General features: G+C 32.9%; 1 protein-coding gene across 1 annotated transcript; it reads left to right on the top strand.

The window, feature by feature from the left end:
• Window positions 1-17,722: 17,722 nt before the first annotated feature.
• LOC127725991 (superoxide dismutase [Cu-Zn]-like) lies at window positions 17,723-19,212 on the top strand. Its single transcript, XM_052233290.1, has 2 exons — window positions 17,723-17,938; window positions 19,108-19,212. Exons 1-2 carry the CDS (start codon window positions 17,723-17,725, stop codon window positions 19,210-19,212), a joined length of 321 nt encoding a protein of 106 aa, XP_052089250.1.
• The last annotated feature ends 7,854 nt before the right edge of the window (window positions 19,213-27,066 follow it).

The following is a 27,066-nucleotide window of genomic DNA, read 5'->3' as shown; positions in this document are numbered from 1 at the left end:
TATCAGTATAAATCAAGAAAAGTTATTTCAGAATTCCAATCGCATGTCGATTTCTGTTTACCTTTTCTTCGTTCATATGAACCGGACGTTGGCCAATAACTAGGTCGGGTGCGTTCGAACAATTTTCACCGTACGGTTTCTTCAATCCAAGAATTCCAATCGTAGATATATCAACGTTGTCACAGAAATAACTCTTCGTGGGCGCCAAATTATGTAATAGCACTTTCTAGGGCTAATAAAACAATACTTTCTTCTGAGGTGGATTCGTTTTATTTCTTGACAAAATCAGGATAATAACAATAACTAAATAAATACCCTACAAAATAAATACAATAGTAAGATTCTGACCGTTTATCAAATAAATAATCTGGTACATAGGTTTCTATCCATGTAATGTGATAAACAAATGTTTTACTAATAGAAGTAGAAATAAATCTGTTCTGCATGTATTTACAAACAATATGCTTATATTGTTGAGCGTATCTGACAAAGTTTAGTCCATATGCACTTAACGACTCATATTATATAAACAAGTCTAATATACGAAAAAATGACAAAAGCGGTTAACTCAAACTTTAACATAAGCAAATTAACAAAACTAAAAGCAAAAGCTGCATGCTGTATAAATGCCGTAAGCATAAAATAGCAACAAACAAAAATACGAACATTACAAAAATAACACTTAGCTTACCTCGCATGAGGTGCAAAGGCCTCCTGAATTATCTAATTGGAATTTAATCACATCTTCCCAGGATTACTTAAAATATACCTGTATAACAAATAAACAAATTGTAATCCATGTTTTACTGTAATAATCCACCTGTTTACGATATGTACTCTTAGTTAAAATAATCAATCAATACCACATAACTTTTATTACGTTTATATCTTTACCTTTAAAAGTATTTAAAGCATTCGTACCGGAACACTCGAATTCTCATACAGTGTGCATTAAATTAATTCTTTACCAAATTGGTTAAAAGTACTTTATTTATGAAAATATGAAAATAACGTCTCTTATACCATTTAATCAAACAGATAATACTTTACTGTACTTTATCTATTTTATATCATTTTAAAGCATTCATCTAGCATTCAACATTTACGCATCGGCCTTTCATTCTAAACATTCATTCTAGGTAAAATAATAAATATCTGGACTATTAACATATAATTAGTAATAGAGAAAGATAACTGACCTGTATATAGAATATAGAACACTAAGAAAGAATGTTACTCAAACTTAGAATTATATCAAAACACATATGTCTATGTCCACCATTATATCAAAAGTGATAACCAGTATATAGAACAAAAGAAATATAGCGCCAAAACATAATAACCAATAGAAATAAAGAAAGTGTGCGGTCCAATGAACCATGAAAAGAAAGCCTTTGAAGTAAAATACAGTGAAACCAAAGTTACCCAAACCAGTAGAAAATGTCGTCTGTCAATAAGTCCAACTGTCAAATAAGCAAATAAAATGAACAAAGCATATAAATATACTAATCAATTAATTACAATCTGTAATTAATATACTCATACCTTTTAATTAATATAAGTCAGATAATAAACAAAATATAATACCATAAACTTAATATAAAAATATACACAATTACTGTAAAACCTACAGTCTACCACATAAGTATATTTCGTCGTGATGATAATTACTATTTGCTTTGATTCACATGCTCGAGATAATCAAGATTTCCCATTTTCAGATGGTGCTGCTAATTTGCTAACCTTTTCAAATCTGAATGAGCTGATACTATATGTATAATCATCAATATACAATGGTGCTGAGTTTAATCTATCGGCTGTATTTGTATAAGTATTTGTAATATGCGATATTGGCAGATCGAACTGACTATGTAAAGGCTCTAGTTTATGACTTGGATGCATTAACAATGATGGTGGTTGATAAGGAAATCCAGATCCAGGATGTTAATCCAAAACCGAACAGGTATTTTACGTATATATATTACAATTCATCCTCCTGAACATACATGTAGTACCCATATATATAATAACCATACACCTAATCACTTTATGGAATTCTGTCCAAGCTGACATGAGAATCTGTCCCGCTTCAACCATTGACATCATACTACACATGCTACAATCACTTTTCAATTGTGGCGTCAGATAGTTTGTATTATGACGTCAAAGTTTTACGTGAACCTTTGCAATTGTGATGGCCAGTAATTGCAGACAAATAGCAATAAGTAGGATTCAAAGCAATCTTTAATAAATCAACTCTAATGGAATATTCTTATATATATAGATGATCACATGACATCATGAACATAGACGTCGCTTTACTAGTGCCGAAAATAATTTTTTCAAATGCATCTATTGAAAATAAATTATTGCATGCCTTTCATAAGTTCTGCTTTGGACATAACTGAATAACAACGCGGAATATAATGGAAGCATACATTAAGGTAATTTCTTTATTTTTCACATAGCATCTGATAGCATTGAATGATACGATATGAATCAGCAGATTTATCGTTGTTTTAGAAGTTCAACGAGAAGTTATATATTTTACTTAGTTGGGTGGGTAACATAACATTTATCTTGTCATTATAATATAAAAAAAAGAAGATGTGGTATGATTGCCAATGAGGCAACTCTCCAAAAAAGACCAAAATGACACAGAAATAAACAACTATAGGTCACCTTATGGCCTTCAACAATGAGCAAAGCCCATACTGCATAGTCAGCTATAAAAGGCCCCGAAATAACAATGTAAAACAATTCAAACGAGAAAACCAACGGCATAATCTATGTTTGCTCATCATTCATCATGAAAACGATCACATTACAAATCATTTTATTTCATTTATTTTTCAACTGCGCCCAGAAATATGCGGTTACCTTTAATTTCAGAAAAGGATTTAGGGATAGGCGATCTGGGTCCCCCTTTTACAATGTTTTAAAACCTACATTTAATGTTAATGCAGACATATTACTTGTTCCAAACCAAACCTTGTCAAGTTTCGGGCCCCGGGTACCCCTTCTCTCTATAATTCATCCTTCATCTACTTTTGAATTTGTTGCTTATTTGTTATTTGGTCTATGAATATCTGTCTACAAATTGACAAAAAAGTCAATGAAACCGCATCTTGATGGTCCCACAAAAATGTTGATAATGTGTACATTTCATTTTTTTTTTCTAGCTCCTCTCATATGATAGCAGTACCTTTTTGGTCACTATTCTGTGTTGCGTCTAAATATTAATTGTAACACTTTAAAGTGACTGAACAGGTAAAACAAATACTTCTCAAGAAACAGAAAAAGAAGACTACTTGGAACAGCACCAGACTATGTATGAATACAAACTCAGATCGGAATAGCATAGATGATACATGTATATTTATACATTTTGTACATCATTGTGAATAAGCAAGGAAAGCTATTAATAATGGTGCATTTTTATACGACCGCAAACAAATTTTTGTGGTCGTATATTGGTTTGACGTTGGCGTCGTCGTCGTCGTCATCGTCCGAAGACACATTAGTTTTCACACTCTAACTTTAGTTTCAGTGAATGGATCGCAATGACATTTTACCATAAGGTTCAATACCACAAAAGGAAGGTGGGGATTGATTTTGGGGGTTATGGTACCAACAGTTAAGGAATTAGGGGCCAAAAAGGGGCCAAAAATAAGCATTTTTGTAACTTCCAGACATAACTTGTGTGTAAGTTTATGGATCTCTCTGACATTGTACCACAAGGTTCCATATCACGAAGGGAATGCTGGGATTGATTTTGGGGGTAATTGCCTCCAAATTTTAGGAATTAGGGGCCAAAAAGGGGTAAAAAACAAGCATTTTTCTAGTTTCATGACAATAACTTGTGTGTAAGTCTATGGATCTCTCTGACATTGTATCACAAGGTTCCATATCACAAAGGGAATGCTGGGATTGATTTTGGGGGTAATTGCCTCCAAATTTTAGGAATAAGGGGCCAAAAAGGGGCAAAAAACAAGCATTTTTCTAGTTTCATGACAATAACTTATGTGTAAGGGTATGGATCTTTATGAAATTGTACTACAAGGTTCCATATCACAAAGGGAAAGCTGGAATTGAGATTGGGGGTAATTGCCCAAAAAGTTTAGGAATAAGGGGCCAAAAAGGGGCCAAAAATAAGCATTTTTCTAGTTTCCAGACAATAACAGGACCAAAAATTAAGAATCTAAATACACGGTTAGATTCGGAATATCAAAGAACCGCAATAATTCAATTTTTGATGAAATCAAACAAAGTTTAATTGAATTTTGGACCCTTTAGACCTCAATGTTATGTTCAAGTGTATGGATCTCTCTGAAATTGTACTGCAAGGTACCATACAACAAAGGAAAGGCTGGGATTGATTTTGGGGGTAATTCCCTCAAAATTTTAGGAATTAGGGGCCATAAAAGGGCAAAAAAACAAGCATTTTTCTAGTTCCAGGACAATAACTTGTGTGTAAGTGTATGGATCTTTATGAAATTGTACTGCAAGGTTCCATATCACAAAGGGAAAGCTGGGTTTGACTTTGGGGGTAATTGCCCTAAACGTTTAGGAATTTGGGGCCAAAAAAGGGCCAAAAAACAAGCATTTTTCTAGTTTCCAGACAATAACTTGTGTTCAAGTGTATGGATCTCTCTGAAATTGTACTGCAAGGTACCATACCACAAAGGGAAGGCTGGGATTGAGTTTGGGGGTGATGAATAATAAGGGGGTTCAAAAAAAATTTGGGGGGGAATTATTTTTTCCTTTTTTTTCTTTAAAATTTTCCATTTTAAATTGGTTATTTCTGATTTATATATAAAAGCAAATAATAATGATATGGTTTGAATAGGTAAATCAATTTTTTTTAAGTTCTTAGACCTCTTTCATTCTGTGTCAGAAACCTATGCTGTGTCAAATATTTAATTACAATCCAAATTCAGTGCTGAATCAAGCTTGAATGTTGTGTCCATACTTGCCCCAACTGTTCAGGGTTCGACCTCTGCGGTCGTATCAAGCTGCGCCCCAGCGGAGCATTTTATTTTAAAGTTTATTGGATTTTTTATTCATATTCTGTTCGAATTTTCACACAATCTGTCAAAAAGGCAAAACTAACTTTACTAAAACTTTCAAACAATATGAGAAGTGTTTCATTCACCAAAACACTCTTGCGATTCTGCAAAAAAAAAAATCATGCATGATTTTGTGAATGAAAGGGGAAAGAAGATCCTGACACAGCCTACCTGGGCATTTCAATTGCGAACTGACCCAATAATTGATATATCACGACCAGTCAACTGATACTGACATTATCAGAGAGTACACATCAAAGGAAAAATGCACAAATTACCGATAAATTGTTAAATATGATATCATAGAATTAAATATGTTTTATTACAAAAAAATGTGTTCTCAATCTTGTCGATAGATATAACAGAATGTCATATCAGTACCAAAGACAACTCTCCATCCAAGTCATAATTTGTAAAAGTAAACCATTACAAGTTGAAGTACGGTCTTCAACATGAAGCCTTGGTTCACACCAAACAGCAAGTTATATAGTCAATATCAATGTATTACATGAACTTGTTGCCATCAGAAATGAAAATATAAATATTCCAACTAACAAAAGCATATGCTTACACATGCAACCAAATATAAAGCACTAAATGATAATACCAATATGAAGCTCTCATCTATAGAACTTACAAAACAATTGTCAAGATTACAAACCGCAACAAAATAATAAAAAATATAAGAAGCCAGCTGACAACATGTTCTAGAAAATTATTTGCAATTAATATTTCATTCCAAATCCATTACCACAAAACATCTTCTTACAGTTATACTACATCTGGAAATTAGTAATAACAACACTTAATCTGTACCTTCAAAACTAATTGCTTCTTCTAAGACAAAAGCCAGATGAGATATTCATCACTTGAAGTGCTCCAGCTAGAAATAGAAAGGGGCAGGGTGCCAGTGAAGAGCAGGGCACTTTTTTATGATAGGAAAAGGCACTTCTCATTTCTTTTGTCTACGTTTCTGTGTGTATCATGAGTTCACTTTTTTTTTACTGTATATGTTGTTAATAAAGATGCATAAGTTGTTGTTTTGATTATTTACTCTATAAAATTAGCATTAGAAAAGTCATTCATACTACATGTTCATAAAACATGGCAATACACATTCATACATCAGATCACTATTAACCAAAAGAAGCGAAATAAACTTACTATTCTCCCCCCTTGGAAAAAGGCGTCAGGGAGGGGCGCAATTGAAGGCACCCAGGGTGCGGCGCCCTTCTAATTTGGGCTAAAGAGACCACTGTCTTCTATACATATAAGATGTAATATTCTCATATTCGAACGGCCAACTATAGTAGTCAGAGGCGGATTTAGAGAGTTTTCAGGGCCCCCCCCCCCCCCCTTTCGTGGGAAAACTTTGGTTCATCATATACATGTAGTGAATCACTGAAGCATGACTGGAGCTGGCCCCCTCTTATGAAAGTTTCTAGATCTGCCACTGGTAGTCCATTTTGTCTAGCAGTAATCCTCAAAAGTAAATAATACGTTTTTCTTATCAACTTGATTATAACCTTGCTAACTATTACATAACAGTATGCATGTTAAAACTACTTGCATTGTCATAAAGAGTAAACAATCATATTCCACAAAACAAACAAAAAAGTGTTTGTATCGTTACTTTAGCTATTACAAACCATATACTAGTATATATATTATCATATGTGACTATCAAGCCTCCTTCAATGATTACCCTGATTCACCAATACTACAACTAAAATCAAAAACCAGGAGAAAAAAGACACTATATATTCAAATGCTTGGAGTGCAAGATTCCAATAAAAACCCCTATACCCACAAACCACCGATCTCAATACATGTATAAGCAGCTAAAATACGACAAGCTTTTTAGAAAAGCTATTACTTGTAGATATAATGCTTTCGTTATTATATGCGTAGAATTAATGTATTCCTGTATATTTACCTTTTCTCTTTTTTCTATATTATACTCGTTATTTAAATATAGACAAGCACGTAAAAGGAAAACATAAAGTATTCATTGTTTACATAATTTAAATCGATGCATCATATATGTTCAGTAAAAAAGAACATTTACAATTATACCGACATTTAAAATAGTTTGTAATTAAAAACAATTTTTTGTTAAATAATAAAATTGATATAGATAATGTTGACATTTGTTGAATTTATTTAGTAAACAGTTTAGTCTTGCTAAAAATTGTAAATAAAGTAACAGCTCAATTAACTTTTAAAACTGTGTAAAATAGTAATACCGGTCACTGGTGTAAAACGTGCGCTAATAGTGGAAAAGCAGCAAATATCAAACGAAAATTGAAGCGTGGTTACGATTGTGTTTAGGGATTATCGTGCTGTCCGCACGTAAAAGAATTCTTGCAATAAATGAACATGGATTCTGTGAAAATATAAGATAAATTTCAGTCTGCGATAATGATGCGTGGGTTTAACGACCTTGACTGGCTATTAAGCCCTCGCACGGTCGACCCTGGCTTACGCCTTTTGATGCATTTAAATAACTTATTTTTACCTTTGCGGCATTCAATATAATTATACAGACCAAAAGTTAACATAAACATTGTAAAACAAGAATAGAAATTAAACATTTCCGCAATGTTGCTGTAAAATAATTTTATTTACTATATTTAATCGGTAATTACTTAAAAAAAATGAATGGCTGATCTAAATAAAATAGTTCATCTAGGTGCTCTCGATGAAGTTCGCGATTTTAGCTTTCTGAAACACAAAATGCATTTAATCTAAGATTTTAGCTTTCTGAAACACAAAATGCATTTAACTTTTATATATCTAGTGGATGTCAGGCCTTAAAACTTTTCCAACTGAACAGGTTAGTCTGTACTCAGAGTAGTTTTTGAGATGGAAATACAGCCATTTTTGTCCATTTGTTATGATGAACCTTAAATCATGAAATTTCAATATGTTTGGTCTATTTAGATAATAAGGTTTCAAATTTTTTTCTCTTTCATCATTAAATTTCGAACATTTAAAAATATAGTAGAATTCATCCCCAATATCTCCTGAATTGCAAAGTTTACAATATCGATTTTCTCTAGGTACATTTTTCCACCTTCCAGTTTCTATAGGAAGTTTATGACTGAGGATCCTGAATCTACAAAAAGATATAATATTTTTATCATCTAGGATCTTAAAATAGTTTTCCCTTTCAGCATTGTCTTTGAATAGACGATAATTAATAGCTTTAGGTGATTTTATTAAGACTGAGTGCCAATTTTGTTTAAATTGGTCTACAACACTAACTTTAACATTGTGATATAACCATGTATTACTAACAAAGTACTGCGCATTCCAAACATATGTCAATCCACAACTATCCGAGTGGTCCAGTGGTGACCTCTTGCATGACAAAACTCATGTCCCTATCTATCATATCAGTGACAGTCAAAATTCCTGGCCCTTCTTCTCGGTCGATCAACTTTTAGATTTGTTATTATTCCCGGCTTAGTATATTTCTAGGATTTTGATTGGTTAACGCACGTCGTTAAAAAACCCATAGCCCCGGGTGTTGCTAACCCATATACACGGACGTTGCTACCCATTACCCCGCGCGTTTTCCTTAGTTCCATGGTTGTTCCTTGTGAAATATTGAATTCTGTAGATTATCCATGATGTCTGTAATTAAATATTCAATGACGTACCTCTCACAACATTGAGCGCCACATTAGACTCATTCCAGTTTCTCTGTCTCTGGATTGAAAACGTCTTATAATTGACTACCTGTACGGTTCTACCACAGGTAGTACCCTACACCCAGTAAAAAATATGTCAAATTCCCAAATTTCAATAAAAAAATTTTAGATAATGAAAAAAAAACGTTGCTTTCACGTTACACTTTGTGGTCGAATTTCCCTAAAAATCGCCAGATTCGGACTAAGACCGGGGATAAATTCGTTATCTACGTTCATATTTGTAGATATGGATATTTTAACACCCTAAAGTATCCAAGTACACCCTAAGGCGAAAGATATGGATATTTTAACACCCTGAAGTATCCAAGTACACCCTGAGGCGAAAGATATGGATATTTTAACACCCTGAAGTATCCAAGTACACCCTGAGGCGAATACTTGGATTACTTCAGGGTGTTAGAATATCCATATCTACGGATATGAACGTAGATAACTTATAATGTGTTCTCCTCCCCACATGAACTGTTTGCTACTGGACATCAAGCAATGTTTTGATTAGAGCATCACTGATAAGTCTTTCATAGACAAAACGCGCGTCTGGCGTACAAAATTTAGGCCTGATATATTTGCTCAGTTTTGTATAGGGCAGAACTGTCATGGTATATAAACTATCCATGAGCCGATACCTATATATACTGTGTTTCATTGGAGGCAATAAATCTTGGTTAATACGTTTAGTGAAAGCTTGTCTCTGTGTGTAGGTTACATGAGGTATTATGATAACTTACAAAGGTTTACAATTTTAATCTAAAAGGTGTGATTACTACGAAAAAAAATCCCTTTTTACCCTAAATTGTGACATTACCGAAAGCGACTTATAACGGGAGTTTTAATTGCTTGAGTTACGCGACTGGTACAAAATATGGAAAAGAAACTGCTTACTATTCTGAAGAATCTAAGTTCAACCCGGATTTTATGACTTCCTGTTCGACTTATGATTTTTACCTCCTTGGTATCTTTAGTTTACATCAATAAATAATTGTTCCTTATAAGGTGTTTTCCTATCAACAAATATTATCCCTTTTTTCAACCCGAGTCACTTCCAGATTTATCATATTTAGCTTATATAAGAAATGATCACTGCATTTTCTGATACTTTAGCACAATGACTACTATACTAATTATTTCATGCTTTTTGGGGAGTAAATTGTTTTTATTGAAGTCACAAAAACATTTTTCAGTTAAATACACAAAAGAAATTAAATGAATATATATACTAACTTTTAAACAATTTTGATGCTGTACAAAGAAAAATAATTTTACTCTAAAAGATGTTTTTCGTTTTGAAAAACAAAATCAACCGAAAATCCCTAAATTGTTGCAATAAAAGGTGTGGGGGTATAGAACAGTGGTACAACAGTCTTTTTAGCATGGAACAGAAAAAGTACAAAAACAACTTGCAATGAAAACAGGTACACGGAAAATAAAATAACTGTATAATACCGATGAAACAAATCAAATACAATAAAAACTTCGTTTCAAAGAATAGTCTCAATTATCGAAAGCACTATCAAAGTACTTGTCCTGCTAATATCAAATCAGGACGCCAACCATTATATAACAAGTGACTGTACACAGAAGTAGATTTTATAAATCAGTGTCATAAACAGTGCAGAGAGACACGATCTTGTGCAACGCCCAGTGAAAAAAAAAAAAAAAATATGTCTTTTTTCAAACTATAAATTACGTTCACCTCTGTCAAACTTTTACGGTCATGTTATATCCTATTTATTTCAAATACTTTTCCTTTTACGAAGTTTCTTTGTAAGACATATACAAAAGATATATCTAAATCTAAACCACGTTCAAGGAAAAGTTATTAAAAAAAAAGGACACAAACTGTATACCTGATACTTTACCAGGAAGCATGTACCGTGTTATTTATGTTCGCCTAACAATCTAAACCCGTATACTTGATAAATGTGGAACTAAAAGATCACATCAAGCTTTGTATATACGGATCCAGTTGCTCACAGTTTACACATTAAGTCAATATTTTCTTTAACAATAGTATAATGTATCCAGAAAGGCAACGAGAATTGTTGAAACATATATTTGTTATGTTTACTTGAAGGTACCAAATAATTTTTGATATTTGGAAAAATAAGCAATGGTTTGAATAAAATGCATTTTATTCCCTGATACATTATGTATGTTTTGCTTTAAAACAAACCATGACAAAAGATGTACATTATCTTGATTTTCCTTGTTTTACATCAGCTTTTAAACATATATAAGATTGGGAAAGAATGACCTTATAAAGAAAAAACTTTATATTTGGTGAGAGTGATTATGTCAATAGTTATAAATAAGCATCTCTTAAATTATTTTGTTGTTTCTTGGCTGCTCTTGATGTTTCCATAACGAAATAACGAAGGAAATCTTTATAAATTCTACAGTTTTGTTTTTTGGTTTCATGAAAATGGTGCATATAATGACGTAATTGTAACTGTCATAACATCAAAAATCTTCTGTAATTCATTTATTCTTTATGCTATGCCCTGGCAGACATTATGTGCAAAATTTAAAATAGTTAAAAGAAACCAACTTTATTTTGTTGGGCCAAAACCGGGCCGTAATCCCCCTACTGCTTTCACATGTAAAGATATTTATCAAAAGTAAATAGATTTACAGATTAACAATCTATGTCAATCTTTCATTGCAAAACAGTAATTCAACATAGTCGTTAATAATCGTGTTTTAAAACAAGAAATGCAAATTAATATCATGATTGTTCTTTATATAAATAGATGATGGTTATATCAGAGCACGGTGTCAGCTGCAAGACCCGACTGGCAAGAACAGTGTCAGTGGACGGCTGAAACTTTCTCAGAAAGTAAGAATAAAAACCAAAACAAACAAAGAGCGTGTACTGCCATGACAGACATTAAAGTGCTAGGCATTATTAGAAATAGTAAATGTTGTTCTATAAGTAATTACAGGAATGAAATACACACACAAAAAATGGACAGTACAATATTTAATTTAAATCAAAAAAAAAAACGTAAACACACGTGCACCGAACAAAACAAAACTAAACGCAGAAAATGACGGCTGGGTTTTTTTTAACAAAAAGGTTTTTATATGTTACAAAATGCAAGTATCCTGCAAAACGATCGCGTAGGTGTATGTGTGATTATCGATGTAAAGCCGACCATGTGTTAACATAACACGGAAGTAAAAAGAAAAAATCAAAAGTAAAGCCATAACTATGGTATCAAAAAAAGATAACATACAAAAATGTAATGTTTTGAACTTATTAAGAAACAAGATTTTAACATTCCCATCTGATCATGACAAAACATATCAACTAAAACTATAACACAATTGAAAAGTCACAATTATAATTATTATAAATTATGATCATTTATTTGGCTATACATTTTGTCCTTTTCGATTTATAAGCCCTTATTTTTTTTAAATAAGTTTGGATTTTCAAATATTTTAGCCTCGAACATCACTGAAGAGACATTTATTTATTGTAGAATTGGTACCGCTAATGTTATTATAATAATAATGATAATTCTGACACCAGTTACACGTAACAGGTATTGCATGACTGATGTCTATATGCATTCGATAAACTGGGCGATCATCTACCAAAGATTATATGACCCAAGACATACGTAAGGTCCGTATAGTTTTTGGAGATGACCGAACGGAAGGATAACTACCATTGGACCCGATTTGACGCGAATCACTTGTTATATGATAGTGTTTTATTTACAATAACTTAAAAATGTTTTGATGATTTTAAGCTTTTATTTCTTTAACGGAATACAATTTAAAGTATTTATTTTTCAAGAAAATATATGGGATGTTAGCAACTACATGTATGGGGCTCTGAACATACGACCTTTAGCGTATTTTAATTTACAAGCTCTATATACAATGTACTACATAAGTAAGTATGGTATTAATCAACTTAGCAAATAGATAGATATAGATTCGGCACATAAATAGTTCATGCAAATTAAACTACACTATATAGCAACTTTTCGTTTACAAGTTTGTATAGGATAAAATTTTGTTTACAGTATGGCAAACCAGGAGTGTTGATAAGGGGGATTATTGACGGACTACATCGTGGATTACACGGTTTTCATGTCCATACAAATGGAGACGTTAGCCAACTGAAAGTAAGTATTAGAAGTTGTGTATTCCTTCGCGACATAAAGTCGGGGAAGGTGCAAATTGTTTTATTCCTGTAAAAAAATATAACAAAAAAAAAAACGAACTCCAAGGTAAATTCAAAAAGGGGAAGTCCATAAAAACTGACCAAATCAAACGTAAACAACCAACGGAACGAGTGGAAAACAACTGTCATATTCCTGACTTGGTACAGGCATTTTCCGGATGAAATGGTGGGTTAAACTTGGTTTTATAGCAAGCTATAAACCTCCTATTTGTAATATTTTTCCTTCGGGACGTACGTCCCTCATAGGATATAGTGGTTTGTTTAGCTAGCTCATGCAGTTATTTGTATAAACGACATATCAAGCTCTAACTCTAAATCGTCCCATGTGTAAGGTCAGTATCAGACATCTACTTATTTTGTTTGAAATAAAAATTTAACCTATAGCTAGGGTCGGTCAAAAGTTGTAGCTTACTTTGTTACTGTAGTTTTAGCCTTGAGCATCACTGAAGAGATATACTTCTTGTCGAAGTGCACATCTCGTGCAGTAAAATTGGTACCATTAATGTTAAGGCATTCATGATTGTTTAACAAAGAAGGATTCTATTTGGAAGAGAGAAGAGAAGTGACAAGAGTTTTTTGTTACATATTAAAATAAGAAGATGTGGTATGATTGTCAATGAGACAGCTCTCCACCAGAGACCAAATGACATAGAAGTTAAACACTATAGGTCACCGTACGACCTTCAACAATGAGCAAAACCCATACCGCATAGTCAGCTATCAAAGGTCCCGAAATGACAAATGTAAAACCATTTCAACAAGAAAACTAACGGCCTAATTTATGTACAAAATAATGAACGCAAAAAAAATATGATAAATAGCAACAAATGACAACCACTGAATTACAGGCTCCTGACTTGGGACAGGCAAGTACAGAATGTGGCGGGGTTAAACTAGTTTGAAGGCGCCAACCCTCCCCCTAACCTGTGAAAGTGGTGTAACAGTACAACATAAAAACAAACTATCAAAATCAGTTGAAAAGGACTTAACTCATCAGATCGATACAAAGCAAAAAGACATCTAACAAAAACACAGACTAGACTTGGCAGGGTACTTATACATCCCCACAACAAAAAAAGGCACTAAGTACAGATCTGAGAGTACTCACAGTTATTGAGAGCTAGTTCAGAGCCAATAACAACTAATAAGAAAAAATCATGCATCTAAGACTAACATATCAATTAGTACACATCCACCATCCAATGGATTTAGTGTAAAGACGTCATATACAGTCAGAGAAAAGCAATGCCAAGATACAGGTATCGACATATTGTAGGTAGAGCCATGAATGTACATAATTATGTATAAAAAATAATATTTAATTTGATTTTAATTTACTGACAACAAAATCAATATTAATATGTATGTATGGAACGCCACAGCTGTCTTGTATGGTACTCTGATATTACGTTATGTTGTATTATTATTACTTGATGATATTTTGTCTTTAAATAATATGATTTTGACATTACGTAATGATGTTTTGATATTATTCAATATGGAATAGTCATTACTTTATGATATTTCGATATTACATGATATGGTTTCTTATGGACTTGATATGGTTTTGTCATTACTCGATGTAGTTTCATCATTATTTAATGTGGTTGTGTTATTAGGCAATGTGGTTTTAACATTACTTGATGTGTATGTTGCTTAACGTAATGTAGTTGTTTCATTACATGATGTGGTTTTGTTATTTCGTAATGATGATTTGCCAATGTCTTATATGGCTTTAAAATTACAAAATGATGTTTCAAAATTTGACGATTTTACACTACATGATGTGTTCGTTCCAGTATTTGATGTGGTACTGTCATTCTTTGATGTGGTTATCACGTTACTTGATGAGGTAAAACCACGTGACTATTTGGGAAAAACTATTTCTAAAACCGATTTCCATGTTTTATTTGCCTCGGATGAGTGTGGCAATCCATCGAGTTAGAGTTCAAATTAAAGTTCTGGTTACTGTTCGAATTAAAATTCGAGTTAGTCTTCTATTTAAACTTCGAGTAATTTTCGATTTCGAGTTAGAATTCAAGTCATAACTAGAATTAAAGTTCGAGTTAGCATTGACTTTCGAGTTGAACTACGAGTTTGAGTTACCTTTTGAGGTAAAGTTCGAGTTAGACTTCGAATTTGAGTCTCATTTAGATTAATATTTCGAGTTGAAATTGGAGTTATCTAATACGAGTTCGTATTTAAATTTTCTATCGCGAATCAAGGGCTTTTGCTCGGGCTTCTGAAAAAAGGGTTAAGGGGTATGCGTACAAAAGATAAACAATGTTACAGTATACAAAACACAACATATAAATCGAAATAAAGTTAGATGTGGTGTGATTGCCAATGAGACAACTATCCACCAGAGTTTTAATGCAGTGGATGTAAGCAATTATAGGCACCCGTAACTAATAACTAAACAACTTACGAAAAACAAAAATGACACACATGAAACAACGACAACCATTGAATTACAGGCTCCTGACTTGGGACAGGCACATAAAGAATGTTAAACATGTCTGTGAGCGCTAAACCCTAACCATACCATGGGTGAATAGTGTAACAACACAACACAAGAATAAACTGTAAAAATCAGATGCAATTGGCTTAACTCTATAGATCGGTATGACTGGGCAATATAAATCCATCAAAATCCTGGGGTGATCTCGCGTGCTCCGGAAGAGTAAGCAGATCCTGCTCAACGTGTGGCACCCGTCGTGTTATTCGTGAAAGTACAAACCCAGTGATTTGGTCTAGTTTGGTAGGTCACATTCGAGGAAAAGAGGACGGGATTGTGGTAACGACAACTGGAACATATCCGTCGTCACCTGTGAAATAGATATTCTAAAAAGTTAAGTTTTTTTTTTCTATTAAGTGCGAGGTATATCAGAGAATCGAATTTATAAAAATATATATTAAAAGATTGATATTCGTACATGTTCAAATGATAATACACGCTAAGAAAAAATCGTAGAATTCTTATTTTATTGAATTGATGCTTTGTCGCTTAGTGCGAGCCCCCCATTTCCCTGAAACTTTAGTGTGAGTTGATTTAAAGTGTCTCATGTGTTGACAATAAAGTACAAGTCATTTGATGTGTGTCCAGCCTGCGATATTAATGTCGCGGAAGTGAGACACAACAAACCTATATTCCGTCGTCGGCGTCTTCATCATTTAGATCGTTAGATTACTCGTTTGAATTGTTTTTACATTTGTCGTTTCTGGATCTGTTATAGCTTACTATGCGGTATGGGTTTTGCTCATTGTTTACGACCATACAGTGACATATAGTTGTTAACTGCTACGTCATTTGGTATGTGGTGGAGAGTTGTCTCATTGGCAATCATACCACATCTTCTTATTTTTATTTGCATTAAATATTACCAAATCAAACTATTTTGTCATGATAAATTTGTAAACCTCCATGAATTGTTATTAAACTTGTATAGGAGTTAATCTTCTATATCGAGATAAAGCATGTACAGAAAAACAATTTTTTTAATTTTGTTTTTTACCGATAAATGGACGTTTTACAGTCAACATTACACTTTTACAATGACAGCAGCAATCTCAGGCGAGACACAGGGTTCCGTGGAATTCTTCATGAATTTATTGTAATACTGCTTCCTTTTGAGAACTAAGGGAAAAAAAACGGCAGGACCATGTGGTTTGGGGATATCCCCCTTATGTCCGAAATATTGAAATTTGTTTGTACTTTTTTTCTTATTTTTGTCTGCCGTTCCTCTTTTTCATACCAAATAACTCTGAACAACAACTCGAACTTTATTTGAACTTCAACTCAATGGGTAGTGACACTCATCCGAAGCACATTAAACAAACGACATATGGAAATCGGTCTAAAAATAGAACTAATTTTTTTCCAAGTCACGTGGCTTTACCTCATCAAGTAATGTGATAACCACATTAAGAATGACAGGACCACATAAAATACAGGAACAAACACATCATGTTGTGTAAAATCGTCAAATTTTGAACCATCATTATGTAATGTTAAAGCCATATGAAGACTTGGCAAATCATCATTACGAATAACAAAACCACATCATGTAATGAAACAAATACATAACGTTAAGCCACATACACATCAAGTAATGTTAAAACCACATTGCTTAATGACACAACCACATTAAATAATGATGAAACCACATCGAGTTATGACAAAACCATATTAAGTAATGAAAAAACCATATCAAGTCAATACGAAACCATATCACGTAAAATCGAAATATCATTAAGTAATGACTATTCCATATTGAGTTATATCAAAACATCATTACGTAATGTCAAAACCATATTATGTAAAGACAAAATATCATCAAGTAATAATAAAACAAAATAACGTAATATCTGAGTACCACATAAGACTGCTGTGGCATTCCATATGTATGTATTATTTTTTTGTTTTATAATGAAAACGTTGCATCCGAATCTAATTTAAAAAAAATGATGTCGTGTGTTAAGCAATCACACGATATAGTCCTTGTCAATCATATTTTGTGTTGCTCAATTTTTAGTTTTGAGTGCAGATATTTGATGTGTGCTGGTTGTTTTTCCGTCTACGTCTACTTCATTTGGTCAAGGTGTTTTCTTCCTCGATTTATGGTTCATATTTTCTCGTTGGTAACCTTTTATCTTTATTTATAATTATGTTGATGAGTATTGCAACTATTCTAATTTTATAGTAAACATTTCTTTATCTAATGTTGGATTAGAGAATAATGTATTCATCAAAATTTGTAGATTGTAGTAGTGTAGGTCCTCAATTTAACCCATTGAATAAAACTCATGGAGCACCTCATGATCACGAGCGCCATGTTGGAAGTCTTGGAAATGTCAAGGCCAACATGTGGGGAATAGCTGATGTTTACATTAACGATTCAATGATCAGTTTACAAGAAACTTCAGACCTTTCAATCCTGAACAGATCTTTAGTGGTAACATACAACTAACAAACGTTTACATTTGAAAAAAGAAACCAAAACAAATTTAAAGAATACTTATTAATTATTTTACCATAAGTACACAGTCTTCGTAGAACCATAGAGATACTTTATTTGCATTGGAATAATCTTGGAGCACGAATTGCCATGATGTACAATTGAATTGTGTTATTAATATGCACACGTCGGTATATATGGTAGACAAAATTAATTTCTCAGTTCATTTGTGTAACGTGCAAACAATTATACACAATTAATTGAATTAAAATAAATTTATAAAGAGTCTATGAAAAAGGCAGTATGTAATTATAAACTAATATCCTGTATGCATGCCATTAATGCAAAAACTTTAACATGGTTAACATTAGAGGACATGCAGTTTTTGCAAACATTAACTAAAGATGGTGTTTAGATATAAGAAGATGTGGTATGAGTGCCAATGAGACAACTCTCCATCCAAGTCAAAATTTATAAAAGTACATTATAGGTCACAGTACGGTCTTCAACACGGAGCCTTGGCTCACACCGAACAGTAAGCTATAAAGGGCTCCAAAAAATTACTAGTGTAAAACCATTCAAACGGGAAAACCAACGGTCTAATCTATATAAAAAACGAGAAACGAGAAACACTTATGGAGGCACTTTATAATTCGTCTGAACTATCAAAATGCCTACACACGATTTTTATGTAATGTGAAATTAAACGGTTAAATCTTTTACAATGAGGTGAAAAGGAACGATCGTGGAAAAGAAATGAAAAGATTCCTTTTAATCATCGGAGCTTTGTTACTTCATCGGAATTTGCACACTGATTGAGATATTTTCAGCCTTTTCCCCAAGTAAAAAAAATGCATGCACTCTTTTAGAGCAAACAGATCCAGAACTTTTCAAAGGATCATTATCTATTTTTTTTACATTCTGATTTGTTTTCTTTATACTGTAATCCAGGATGCTCATGTTTTTAATTATATTATGTTAATATAATATTGCAAAATATGCTATAAGATGCATAAGCCTTCATTAACTTTTGTACATATATAGTTTAATGTTTAATGTTTAAAAATATTAAAGAAATGTGTTCACATTGACTTTGTGCTAGATTTGAATCGTGTAGAATGTAAATTAAAAATTCAATTTTAAATATCTTTGGTATAATGTTGTAGATCCATACCGACGCTGATGATTTAGGAAAAGGGGGGAATGCAGAAAGTTTGATAACCGGAAATGCTGGTGAAAGAATTGGTTGTTGTCAGATCATAGAAACATGAATAATTATTGCGTTTGTTAATAATTATTGAATAAAGAAAGGACATGTCAGGCACCGTTAAGATATTAAAATATATTGACACTTATCACTTCTTTTTGTGCTTATTAGAAATTGTATATGGAATAATGGTTTTTTTTTATCTGATTTTTTTTACTTTCAAAAAGAGCCAAGTAAGCTTTTATTATCATTTTGCGTCCGTCGTCTGTTAACTTTTACAAAATAAAACAACTCTTCTTTGAAACTACTAGGCCAAATTTAACCAAACTTGCCCACAATCATCATTAGGGTATATAGTTTAAAAAATGTGTCCGATGACTCTGCCAACCTGCATGGCCGACATGGCTAAAATAGAACATAGATGTAAAATGCAAGTTTTGTCTTTTATTTTAAATATTGCTATAAATAGAAAAAATCTGTTGGGAGCAAAAATGTTCAGAATGTTGAGATCTGCCTATTGTTTATTCACATCAAAATTGTCAGACGACTTGTTAAATATCTTATTGCCCTCAAATGACGGATTTTAACAATTTCTTTTCGTGCCTTTTATTTTGAAACTATAATTGATATCTAGAAACTTTTAATAGCTAAAATGATCAGCAAGATAAGATCAACATATAAATCAACATGACCAGGTATATCCTGAATTGTACATGTATCACCTTTCTGCATGCCTATTTTCAACCAAAGTTTAAAGTCTTGTAATGAAACACGACCGTTCGGAGTGCAAATTCTATTAAAAATTACCCCTGGTTTTCTGGAAATCTTAAATAAGTATACTATGGACCTATACTATGGAGCGCATTAATCCTCAATTTTAAATGCAAATTTAAACTCATGGACAAGTAAATTTTGGCTCAAAATGGTCTAAATATATTTCTCTTTCACCAAAAGTTTCATTTGTGCAAATTTGATGGTTAGGTAATTTAAGTAAACGATGACATCAAAAGCACTATTTTTTGTCAGGGAAGGGCTACTTTTATATGTTCTAAATTGGAGTTGGTGGAATTGATGGTCTGACACCTAAATAGCAAAAAGATTCCGGTATACAATTCCGGTATAATTATATAAATAGCCAAAAGTTTGTATACAACAAGACAATATGGAAAATTTCAGTATATAAAAAAAATCCTTACTTATTGTATAAGAAGGGCAATAAAAACAGTAACATCTGATTAATACAAACGGTGTTCCTAAATACTAGCGGATTAAATCCACATGAAAATCTATACACACGTACTCAGATGAACTTAGCTTTCCCTTTATTTATAGAACTTTTATAGAACTAAGAACACGTGTACCATATGACGTCTTCTTTTATTAGAAAATCATTTCAATCGTTGTGTTTATACGACAAAAAGTCTTAATTGACATTATTACTACAGGAAAAGAAAAAGTTTATTTGTGCTAATTTGTCAAAATATGCGTTGGTTTCTTCTTTTCGTGCGATATGTTGTTCCTTTATATATCAAGCCTAACAAACATATACAATATATGCTGGTATGAAATACTGTAATTGAAGAAAAGATTAGAATTGTACCGAATCGAATCGACTTTGTCACAATGATAAACCGCAAGCCGAAAATCTCTAAGGCAAATACAAGACCAAGGTACATTGTAATCATCCAAAGACAAAGACGAGGACAAAAAAGGAGAAAAACATCAGTACAAGTAAACAGCATAAAATACTTTTGAATTTAAACTGTAAAGTAAAAAGAGTTTTTCTGTATCATTTGGCCCAACGGAGAATACACTTTTTTTATTTTTCCATCTTTAAACAAGATAGTAAGACACTTGTCCCTTATAAAAATAAGAAAATATAATCAATGGTATAATTGACAATGAGACATCTCTCCACCAAATGACGTAAAAGTTGACAGCTATGGCCTTCAACAATGAGCAAAACCCATACCGCATAGTAAGCTTTAAAAGGGGCCGACATGACAAATATAAAAAAAATTAAACGAGAAAAATAACGGCCTGATTTATGTACAAGACAATAAAGGAAAAGCAAATATGAAATAAAGCAACAAACGACTACAACTGAATTATAGGCTCCAGTCTTGGGACAGGCACATACAGAATGTGGCGGGGTTAAACATGATTCCTGGCGCAACCCTTCCCCGACCCAGCACAGTGGTGTAACTGTAAAACATAAGAACAAATTATAAAACAGGATTAAAAGGCTTACTTTACCTCAACCTGTTGGTAAAGGGACACCCAAATGATGTGTATAATTGTTCGATAAACGAAGGTATTTTAAGGTTCTAAGGGACTTTGTTTGGGAGACTTCGTAACAGCATACTGTTGCAATCATTACTTGTCTATGACTGTACTTGAAATTGGGCTTGAACACGGTTTTAGTTACTGCAAATACTCTTAGATGGGCTCTTTTTGTATTTTGTTTTCTGTTTTGTTTTTTTTTTTACTTGGTGATTTACACAGACCTAATGAGCGTAACCCTTTCTAGTTGGTTTATACAGTTTGCTCTCATGCAGTGTTGTTAACCTCTACCCAATGTAAAGGGGAGGTTTGAGTGCACACACAATGGTTAATCCCACGCCTGTCTCAAACCAGGAGCCTAAAATCCAGTGGTTGTTGTTGGTTGTATTTTACCAGTTTTTTGGTGCAAAATAAATCAGGCATAGTTTTCGCTTTTGAATTGTTTTACATTTTAATATCTCGGGGCCCCATTTAGCTTACTAAACAGTATGAGTTGTTCTCATTATTGACGGCCGTACGGTTACCTGCAAAAACTATTATTCACATCTATGGCCTTTATGGCATAAGATACAGTTACAGGGAAGATAATGACGTTGCTAACGTAAAATGTAATTTTCGCGACGTCAAACAGCGACATATCGAGAAACGATGCATTTTTCGAGGGATATTAATCATTAGCTTTAAAACGAGTACATGGATCCCTCTTTTTTAAAATGACATTTGACTTGATACTGTATGAAGATTATTTGTTCCAATTTCTATGATAAAATCACCGATGACATTGTTTTAAATTAGATAAATATACAGCAAAAAAAGCCGTTTTTTTTCTAAAATCATGAGAATTTAATAAAAATGAATTATTTAAAAAGAGTTGTCACACAAATTAAGGGCCTACTTTTGTAAGGAAGATATTCCAAATCATATTACAAAAATCCTCATGTATTTATCTTCTGAAACAAAAAAGTTAAGTATATCTGTCCAAAGGATTGAAATGTCCAAGAAACCGAAATTTTAAGTAAGTGTCCAAAATTTCGACCCCATTTATCTCTAAAGTTAGCACATGAAGGTATATTTTTTATTACATATTTGAATTTTCTAGGTAAAAAAAAAGCTTGTATGCAAATTTTCCTAAATAAATCACCGTGGAATCAAAACTGTATCGTTATGTCCTTAAGTCTCAAAGTAGTGAAACGTTGTCTCGATCATTGGCATTCATACCACGTCCTCTTTTTTCATTGACTGAAACGTTTCCAGTTTAGGTTCAATCTAATTAACGTATAATATTTAAATTGTCGTACATTTTGATGTTGACCTGGTGTATGAAAATAGATCCCATTGCAGTTTCTCTGTTTGATGGGTAATACTCTCGCGCAAGGGTCATTCGTTTGGCTGGGTGTGATGTATAAAATACGCCGTCATGTCCAATCGATTGGCACAGTTAAATCTGATGCCGCATTTAGGGAAAGTATCTCGCTCTTTACCATTTAAAGAACCATTGTAACAACTCTTTGACAGCTCCGTTGATAATTTGCTGCAATATGATCATCTTTCCTTATCCAACGTACCCTCATTTACAAATGGCAGTCTAAAATCTTCACCCTTCAACCAGTCAAGGCAATTTGCAGAACGTAGTACCTTGTGTTTTAATTAATAATGTGTACTCGTCTTGAATATGCATAAAATATTATGCACTGGAAGTTATGATTATCGTCACATTTGGAAGTTAAATTAGCAATGAAATACAAATAAATATTTAATTTTGTAATTGCATTTTGACAAAATCAAATTTACATGGCTCAAATATACATTATCCAGAGTACATTTGCTGTAAACATAAGTATTCCAAATCAATACCCACAATAACATGAGAATCCGATGATAAAATATTTTGAAAAAAGCAGAATAGTTAATACATTTTTTGAGATATACAGCTAGGGTTACTATAACTACTGCTACAATTGTAGATTGGACACAATATCATTGAAATATACATAAATTAGAGGTTGGAAAAATTTTGCAAATATTATGCATGGTTGTATAATTACGTATTTCAATTGCCTTTAAAGCTACGTTAAGTCGAAAATATTCAAGTCACAAAAGATCTGACATTCTTCCTTATTGCAACATTGTGGTAAAATATGCGATTTGAAGTAGGCAGGTTGACCGTAATTAGTGTACTACATGAAAACGCCAACAATTAGGGTTTCACGTACCCTATTATCAATGATAGAAAAAAAGCTTAACAATTTATGTGTGTACAGTTAATTCATTTGTAGAAATCTATTGTGGGCGACTGTATGTTGACCTCTATTTTTTGTTTGTTATTTTGTTATTTGTGTTGTTTGATAACTGTCTTATAGACGTATTGATGTAGTTTGAAACGCTTTCTAGGATTAAGGATTAAGATTAAGGAGGTGTTGATAAACATATGAAATTGAAGCATCAAAAGATAAAGCACGGGATATGTATGCACACCGATAACATGATTGTTCTTTGAAGACCAATTTTATGTTGTTTTGTGTTCATTGTAGGAGGACAAATAAATCGGTTTATCAGTAAGCAAAGAACACCAATTAACCATTTCTCAGTTCTTACATTAGTACTTCCATCAGTTAATTTCCGTTTTAATATCTTGGCTTTCCAAACTTTTTGTGGTGAGCGTACTTGATGTAGGATATTCTGAAAAAGTGAAGTTCGCACGAAAATTATATATATTTTTTTCCAAACCAGTCCAAAGATTTCGTTTAATTTTATTTGAGTATTCTCAGCAATTCAATAAGGTTAACAAACAGTTATCACATCAATGGATACAAGGCACTTTATGCTATATGGCACTGGTTGTTCTTGTTCCTTGACATCATTATGTATCCATCCAGTCCCCCAGCTCTCTCCCAAACTGAAATAAATAAATAAAGTTTGGAATGTAAATTCACCGAAAAAGGTAAACATTATTTACAAAATTGATGTATAACGGATATTCAAGTCTAACTTTTCTTGCATGGTTATTTGATTATTGCTTAATGTCACTTCAGCATGAAACGAGCATTTTGCGACGAGAGCCAAAAACTAATATTTCATCGGGCGGGTTATTAAACTTTTAGCAGAATACAAAAGGTTTTTTTCAACTGAAACCTTAAAAAGGTTGGTTAAGTCCAAATAAACTTAACATTTAAAATATAAAACACAATACTAAAATCAAATGATTAAATTTATAACGGTTGCTATGGGTATACATATTCAAAGCATTCTTATGGTTGTTTTGTGCTTTTGGTCTTTCAATATCCGTGCTTCTTTAAAACAGTTATATTTTTTATGATACCGTTTTGTGCATACAATGTACCGGAAGAAGCTATATTTTCAATATTATATATTGACCGCTCCGCGTGTTGGGTGACGTCGTTTCAGAATACATATCATACGGAATGAACTGAAACTGTCAAATATAGACATCAGAAAAGTAAACAATATAATACTATATACACTTTAGTGATGCATATGCTCGTCTGTTTGTTTGTGTTCCTCTGTAAGTCACGCTTACAGTTCCCGCCTACCAAAATCTTTGAAATCATAGCATAATTTGATAAACCATTTGATGCAGGTCTAGTACGAGTCTGGCGTTATGTGTATGTGCTGTTCAAGAGTTACTTTAAATAAACTATTGACACAGAGAAATGTCTCGCCTATCGGCATAAAATTCAGAAAAAGACAATCTGATGGACAGTAACATTGCTTATTAATTCAGTCACTGGAACATGATCTAGTGGACAGGGCCTGAAAATGGTTGACAAACTGAGATGTACAGACAGTAGTGTGAATTTATAGAAAATATCGTTGTTTATTGTAAGTAGTTCCTGTCAATATAACTAAAGCAGAAAAACTTAACTTTAAAAATTGCCAATTAGTTCAATGTCACTGGACCATATCCTAGGGCACAGGGCCTCAAAATAGTCGTCAAACTGATATTTACTGATAGTAATGCAACTTCAAACAAAATATCAATGATCTATCACAAGTAGTTCTTATCAAACTAACTTAAGCATAAAACTAAACATTGACAATTGCTGATTAATTCAAAATCACTGGACCATGTCCTAGGGGACAGGGCCTCATACTAGTCGTCAAACTGATATGTACTGATAGTAATGCGACTTCATACAAACTATCAATGATCTATCACAAGTAGATCCTATCAAACTAACTTAAGCAGAAAACTTAACATTGAAAATTGCTTATTAATTCAAAGTCACTGGACCATGACTTAGGGGGCAGGGCCTCGAAATAGTCGTCAAGCTGATATGTACTGATAGTAAAAGCAACTTCATAGTAAATATCAATGATCTGTTACAAGTAGTTCCTATTAAACTAACTTAAGCAGAAAACTTAACAATTGTTGACGGCGAAGCCGGAGCCGGAGCCGTCGTCACCAGAAGAGCAACCTATGTCTTGCTTTCCGCGACTTTCGTCTCAGGCGAGACAAAAATTGGCTTTCCTTCCGGTTTATTATGACTGTTTTAGCATTTACCATATTGGGATTTATGAGTACTAGCTCACCTTATTCCAGTGTATTTATTACCATTACAATTGTTTTCGCTTTCGGTAAATATTCATCTTAAAAGCTGGTTTTCGTAATGCTTTATACCAACCAAATGTTTTTTATTGGATTTCAGCGACAAAACAGTACGCCAAAATTTCAAAACTGAGGAAAACAATTCATGTTCATATTCAAGCAATGACACAATAATGTACGATAGCAAACAATATGAAAAGAATTTAAAATGTGACCCAGGAAAAGACGAGAACAATAATCATTTATCAGATAAAAATTGCTTCAAAATAAATATGAAAAATTTGGAGAACATGTTTGATGTTAATGTAGCAGGCACAAAATACTTTGAGAAACAAATTCCGAAATACGGTAAATTTTCTTTGCGTAGTACAGATTGGAAAACTGTGTTATCATCAGTTAAAGGAAGACAAATACAAAAAGGAAGCTGGCATCACATTATGATTGCAGGTATTAAAAAATACAATCCATATTGTGTTTTTATGATACGACGCCATCAAATAAATGTTTCAAAATATAGAAGCGAAAGGAGAGGATCAAAACTGTTCTGTGCAAATCTGTACTGCAAATTTAAAGATTGCCCTGTTCAGTGTAAACTGCAGATGTTTTCCACTGACAAGGTTGATATACAATTTGAAGGTAACGTTAAGCATGACTTGAGGGAACAATGGTCATGTCCTATATCAGGTGATAAAAGGAAAGACGTGATGAAAGAGTTTGAAACTGGACAAAAACCTTTTAGATTATATTGAAAGAAATTTCGACACATTCCAGACGAAGTCAAAATAGCTGGCAATTTGAGCTCAGTTGGGACATCAAACAGGTTTTTCGGAAGATAGCATCCGAGTCCAGAATAGACGGTGCTATGGATTCCGATGAGTGGAAAAGCTTGCTAAAAATGGCTAATGAAATGTCCTTGGCATCATTAAACACAAAAGTTAAAGGATTCATACAACATATATCGGTAATTCCAAGCTATGTGATGTACTGGAATGAAAGTAGTATACGGTTATGGCATCAGTTAGCTAAAAACAATATTGTTTTTTGGGATGCCACAGGGTCCATTCTAAA

The sequence above is a fragment of the Mytilus californianus genome, unplaced genomic scaffold, assembly GCF_021869535.1.
Source record: "Mytilus californianus isolate M0D057914Y unplaced genomic scaffold, xbMytCali1.0.p SCAF_15, whole genome shotgun sequence".
Taxonomy (NCBI): domain Eukaryota; kingdom Metazoa; phylum Mollusca; class Bivalvia; order Mytilida; family Mytilidae; genus Mytilus; species Mytilus californianus.
This window is presented reverse-complemented; position numbering and strand designations above follow the sequence as displayed.